The 6,298-nt window shown below is 38.3% G+C and overlaps 1 protein-coding gene across 1 annotated transcript; it reads right to left on the bottom strand.

Annotated features, from left to right (window-relative positions):
* Nucleotides 1-768: 768 nt before the first annotated feature.
* On the bottom strand, nucleotides 769-3,774 carry FABP7 (fatty acid binding protein 7). The gene is made up of 4 exons (XM_056563303.1): nucleotides 3,589-3,774; nucleotides 3,171-3,343; nucleotides 1,893-1,994; nucleotides 769-1,028 (listed from the first exon to the last, which is right to left on the bottom strand). The coding sequence occupies exons 1-4, from the start codon at nucleotides 3,659-3,661 to the stop codon at nucleotides 978-980; spliced, it is 399 nt and encodes a 132-aa protein (XP_056419278.1). The 5' UTR covers nucleotides 3,662-3,774; the 3' UTR covers nucleotides 769-977.
* Nucleotides 3,775-6,298: the final 2,524 nt, after the last annotated feature.

Below are 6,298 nucleotides of genomic sequence, written 5' to 3'. Positions count from 1 at the left end.
ACTATTGTGGGGGAGCTGCCTACTAATGTGGGGGAGCTGCCTACTAATGTGGGGGAGCTGGCAATCTAATGTGGGGGAATCTAATCTAATGAGCGGAGCGCTGCATTTTACCAGAAGACGGGGAGAAGTCATTTTCGGTATCAGTTTCGGACGGACATTTTTTTTTATTTCGGTTTCGTTTCGGTTCTGAAATTTCCATTTCGGTGCACCTCTAAAAAAAAATGCCACCAAAAACACCACTAAAAAAGCATCAACTTTTTTTTGTTTTTTTTATTTGGATGTGTTGTGAGATGATGCACTTAAAAGTTGCGCTCTTGATCTAGCATTATGGATATGACCAATAGCTTATAAACCAGCATGCTGCACTACATATAGCCATGGGTGCAATTGTAATACTCAGAAGCTACCCCCATAACAAAAGGCAGATGTGTGAGGCTGTTCTTCAGTATTTTGCACCTGTGGGACCTTTCCAGTATAGCATTTTGTCCTGTCAGCACGCTCCTGGAAATTTGGTTTGTAACCCGCCCTTTTATCAGTAAATATGGTGTTTCTCTGTGATACCACAAACCAAAATGTTTTCTGTGTATTGCATATTTCACATATTTTGTTGTGCGCATAAACTTCCATGAAAAACACCTTAAAACATTATGATATTATTCACAAATCAGCCTAAGAATAGTAAAAAAAAAAAACTCAAGGAGGAAGTACAAAACATGTCACTATTAACTCTCAAATGTAGGCTATTAATAAAGAAAAAGATCAACGTAATCCATAAAAATAGTTGCTTTTTTATTTTATTAAAAAGTTGTTACATTGTTGTCATGAGTAAAGTACAAAGTTGTCATTTTTATAGTGTACACAGATCAGATTGTTTTTAAGCCGGGCATACAAATGGTCAGTAGGGTTTGGGCCATCTTCGTTTCATACATGGGATGGAACATTTCAATAAACCGAAAGTGAAACCATGTTTTTGTTGTCTATGCTTTCTCATATTGACGGACAGAAACAATGTCTCTGAAGGTTAGAGTCTGCAGAGAGAAGAAATATATGAAATTGTTATTTTATCTACATGAATACTTGATATGCATCACTTCAGCTATCTAAAGTGAAAGGCACACGAATTATAGCAATAATAATAATCTTTATTCATGTAGTGACAACATAATACCCAAATCAGAGGGAACAATTACATAAGGTAGGGGGGAAGTAATAAAATTGAGTAAAAAAATTAAAAATAAATAAATGATCTAAGTAAGCATATAGCAGGTGCTATAAAACAAAACTCTAAACTAACTATATTTTAATTTAGATATCAAGACAACTCACAAAGAATGTGTACAACACATATCATATAGTAAATTCTTCATAAGGTAAACAAATGGAGAATGTACAAATTCCAAGTTGTCATTGGTTGGATCCAAACCCCAAGCCTTAGTCCTGCAAAGCAGCTGTGCTAACCACTAAGTCATCATACTGTATATGCAATGAGTCTTAAGGGTAAAATGTATAGACTAGACGTAACCATGTTTCGATTCCAGATGGCGTTCTCATAATTACTGAGATGACGATTAACTTTTGTGTTTAAGTACAGGGATCATCACCAGACTATTAGGATTATCAAGCCTCAAGCCTACTGGAAATGCAATTTAGGAATAGACAGGGTTTGTGTATATCTTCATTAGCTTCTAATACATTATAGCCCTTTATAATACTAAAATTGTCTTTACTTTATATTAAGATGGAAACAGTAGAGGATGAAGGCACCATTTCAATGCCATATGCTACTTCTGATCATGATGCTAAGAAGAGAATCAAGAGTTTTCATCTTTGTCAATTTGTCAATCATACAGTATAAAATCTGGAGTAAATACGGTCTCTCTTTCACTACTTACCATAACCATTTTGCCATCCTTTATTTCTCTTACAAACTTAGTCTCTTTTCCGTCCCACTTCTGTACATGGACCAGGTTATCTCCTTCCAGGGTTACAATGGACTGCGGAGAGCAGAATGTTTTTTTTTTTTTTATTAATAAAGCAAGAAACATTTCAGATATTTCTTAATAGTATTTTTAATTATTTATTAATTATATAAAATAGATTTGGGAACTGTGTAAATAGGATTGCATGCAATGACGCATGTATATCAAGTGTAGTCTATTACATTATCCTGCATGTGTGATCAGGAAAAAGGCAAACAATAGAACTTTCATAAGGTACTTGTTACTATTATACAAGGGGATATGAGAATCGGGGAATACATCCAAGGATGTCCTCACAGACAGGGAGATCATTTCTTACAAGAATGGAGCCATGCTGCCCTGAAAGCACCTGGAAATCCTACAATTGGATGTGCAAGGACCAGCTGGCAAACCAGTATTGATGTATGTATTTATTTATTTGTTTGTTTGTGTATTTATTTATGGAGTGTGACAACAATCTACATGCAGCCCTTGCATTAGAGTCCGGGCTGCTCTATCCTAAAGCCAAGAGTGATTTGCATACCATCATGACATCTAAAATATATGTGTAATATTAAGTTCTTATGTCAGCGTATTATAAAGTAGTCCAATAATCGAAAGTCTTTTTACATACTTACATTTTGATTTACATATCCTCTTTTATATCTTACAATTATAAATATACCAGATCAAATCCCTTTATTGCAACTTTATCTATCAAACTCTTTTTTCTTTGTTTAACAATATGGTACTGTTAAGCTAGTGTTAGTAAACGGTGTGTATGGAGTTAATGGGAATGTCTTATTGACAATGATGCGATTATTGGAATATTTACACATGGCAGCTTTTTCAGGTATTATTTATGGGAATGGGTCTTACAAAACTCTTCACATATGTTATAGAAACAACCCTATTCAATAACATGAAACAGGCTTTTCAGTCGAAGTACAAATTTGTGTCACATGAACCCTTGATGCAATGTCACTTTTTCCCTTTAAAAACTCAGTGAGAACCAGTATACAGTATGCTGTAATCAAGTTATACTTAGTAGTTAGATGTAACAATCTACAGCTCATAGGTGATCCGTAACTAATGTCTCAGCTGGAACCCACATTTCCCTGATGTGCAGTAATGGCACAATGTATTAATAACCTCACAATCCATTAAACAGCGTGTCTTTGATAAGATTATATTCTGCTCCGCTCTACTCACCTTGCAGTTCCTGTCATCTGCGGTAGCTTCATCAAATTCTTCTCCCAGCTTGAAGCTGATCTCTGTATTCTTGAATGTGCTCTGAGTCCTTATCACCACTTTGTCCCCTTCTTGACTAATAATAACTGTTGGCTTAGTTACGTTTCCTACCTGTCTTGTAGCGAAGCCAACTCCTGCAAAAAGCAACAGGTAACCATCAGAACAGTAATATTCAATGCACTGCACTAATGTGCAGCAGAAATTAGAAAATAAAATACAGATAAAGGTATTGAAAGTCTAATTTGCTGGTAATGCTACAATACTATGATCCAATAAGCTGCTGCTACTATGTCCCTAGTAAGAAATACTTGCATGCTGCAGGTGTTTAAAGGCTTTGTTGACGTCTATATTCATTGGTAATCTTCAGATGTGTACATACCCAGGGCTTTCATGTACTCATCAAAGTTCTGGCTGTCTACCAGTTTCCAGGTGGCACAGAAAGCATCTACCATTTTTTCAGCAGGTGAAGGGTACAGAGCACAGTGGAAAATGTGATTCTGGAATTGGATGCTCAGCCCTGCTTTACATGGGAGCCGTACTTATTGGGAGACTTGCAACTGGTGATGGGGGCTGGACAGGGAGAAGAAAAAGGGGTCCAACCCTGTGCATTCTCAACAACCAATAGACTGACAAGAGGTGTGGCATGGATAATACGTGAGGCTAAGACAAAGGGTCAGGAAACTAAAAGACTAGCCCAATGCACTTGAATTAATTTCTCAAGAGGTCATATTTGGGGGAAAAAATTTAACAATTTTATTAGGAATATTTTAAGTCACATAACATTTAATACACAGACAGGTGTGTATGTGTTAGTATGTATAAATACACTGTATGGGTTACTAGAATATTCATTAGATGTTCATTGATGCTGATTTTTTTGTCCACAATAAAGCTTGTTTCCTGCTGAGTGACATGAGGTTACTGCAGTTCACTGTGCTCCTTAGAGCCAGCACGAAACACTTGGAGAATGTCTGCTGAATAAGGCAGGTTTCTGAAAGTAATCCAATTGTGGCAATGCCCTAACAGAAGAACAATGAGGAGCTTTGTTTCTTTGAAGATGACTTTGGCGCATACACCGAATACGCTGCATATATTACTGAACATTTATTCTGTTTATCAAATGTTGTCACTTATACATCTAATGGAGCTCAGTTATCACGGATTATATCTATAAATCTGTGAGATCAAATCCAGTTAAATGATCAGGATGAAAACTTAATATGATTATAGAGATCACTATACAGAGTTGGCACTGCTATGTAGCCCAAGAGTAATGTGCTAACATATGAGGATGTCTGTGTTGGAGATTTTTGCAAAGCCCCATCTCCCTTGGCACATGTTTGCCTGTTATCTGATAATCTTTTTATACAGTCTGTCCTTGCTGTATTGGAAATCAATTCCGTGCACTCTGACTGGTGAATATGTAGTCGGTTGGGCACTATACATATAGACAATCCCAATAGGCAGAGCTGCCGTGGATGACAGAAGTAGTCTGCAGCTTTGGATAAAGGGGAGAGATTTCAGATTACTATAGACTCCCATTAGATACTGTTGGGCTATGTTTACACTACGGAATATCTGCACAGAAAATCTCTGTGCGGACATTCCACAAACTGCGGGCCCGGAAAAACTGCGGAATGCCAGGTCTCATTGACGGCTATGTATTCTGTGTGCACAAATAATGAACAGGTTTATTCTTTCTCTGGACACGGAAAACAGAATTTCCCTGCCAGATGTTTCTTTCCGCCGTGCACACAGCGCAGCAGAATCCCATTGAATTCAATGTGACTCTGCTGCAGCAGAATCTCCATGCTGAATTCCAATGCAGAATTCAGCACATACAGTGCCTTGCAAAAGTATTTCCCCCCCCACCCCTCGATTTTTTTCGTATTTTGGTGCCTCACATCCTGGAATTAACATGAATTGTTTGAGGATTTAGATCATTTAATTTACAGAACATACCCACAACTTTGAAGACTTTTTTTAAATTATTTATTGTGAAGCAAAAAAACAGAAACAGTCAATTTGCATAACTATTCACCTCCTTTTGCTGCACTCACAGCTCCAAGTCGCTTTGGATAAGTTTCTATGAGCTTGCCACATCTCGCCACTGGGGTTTTTGCCCGTTTCTCCTTGTAAAACTGCTCCAGCTCCTTCAAGTTGGATAGTTTGTGCTTGTGAACAGCAATCTTTAAGACTGACCACAGATTTTCAATTGGATTGAGATCAGGGCTTTGACTAGGCCATTCCAACACATTTACATGTTACCCCTTAAACCACTCAAGTGTTGCTTTAGCAGTGTGTTTGGGGTCATTGTCCTGCAGGAAGGTGAAATTTCATCTTAGCCTCAAATCTTGCACAGAGTGGTACAGGTTTTGCTCAAGAATATGCGTGTATTTAGCACCATCCATCGTTCCCTCAACTATGCCCAGTTTCCCAGTCCTGCTTCTGAAAAACATCCCCACAGCATGATGCTGCGACCAGGGGATGGTGTTCTTTGGATGATGTGATGTGTTGGGTTTGCGCCAGACATAGCGTTTTCCTTGATGGCCGAAAAGTTCAATTTTAGTTTCATCAGACCAGTGCATCTTCCTCTATGCATTTTGGGAGTCTCCCACATGCGTTTATGCAAACTCAAAATGTGCCTTTTTGTTTTTAACTGAATGTAATGGCTTTCTTCTGGTCACTCTGTCACAAAGCCCAACTCTAAGGAGTGCACATCTTATTGTTGCCCTATGTACAGATACTCCAGTCTCTGGTGTGGAACTCTGCTGCTCCTGCAGGGTTAACTTAGGTCTCTGCGCTGCCTCTCTGATTAATGCCCTACTTGCCCGTTCTGTGAGTTTTGGTGGATGGCCGTCTCTTGGCAGGTTTGCTGTTGTGCCATGTTCTTTCCATTTGGTTATGATAGATTTAATGGTGCTCCTGGGGATCATCAAAGATTTGGATATTTTTTTTACAACCTAACCCTGACTTGTACTTCCAAATAACATTGTCCCTTACTTGTTTGGAGAGTTCCTTGGTCTTCATGGCAGTGTTTGCTTACTGATGCCTCTTGCTTGCAGCCTCTGGGGCCTTTCAAAAAAGGT

Source organism: Hyla sarda, chromosome 3, assembly GCF_029499605.1.
Source record: "Hyla sarda isolate aHylSar1 chromosome 3, aHylSar1.hap1, whole genome shotgun sequence".
In the NCBI taxonomy this organism is placed as follows: domain Eukaryota; kingdom Metazoa; phylum Chordata; class Amphibia; order Anura; family Hylidae; genus Hyla; species Hyla sarda.
Note: the sequence above shows the minus strand (reverse complement) of the source record. Positions and strands in the feature narration are given on the sequence as shown.

Coding starts and splice junctions, on each gene's coding strand:
- FABP7 (XM_056563303.1), bottom strand. CDS start 3,661: ATGGTAGATGCTTTCTGTGCCACCTGGAAACTGGTAGACAGCCAGAAC. Junction 3,344..3,588: donor TGAGTACATGAAAGCCCTGG/GTATGTACACAT, acceptor TGCTTTTTGCAG/GAGTTGGCTTCGCTACAAGA. Junction 1,995..3,170: donor CAGATGACAGGAACTGCAAG/GTGAGTAGAGCG, acceptor TGCTCTCCGCAG/TCCATTGTAACCCTGGAAGG.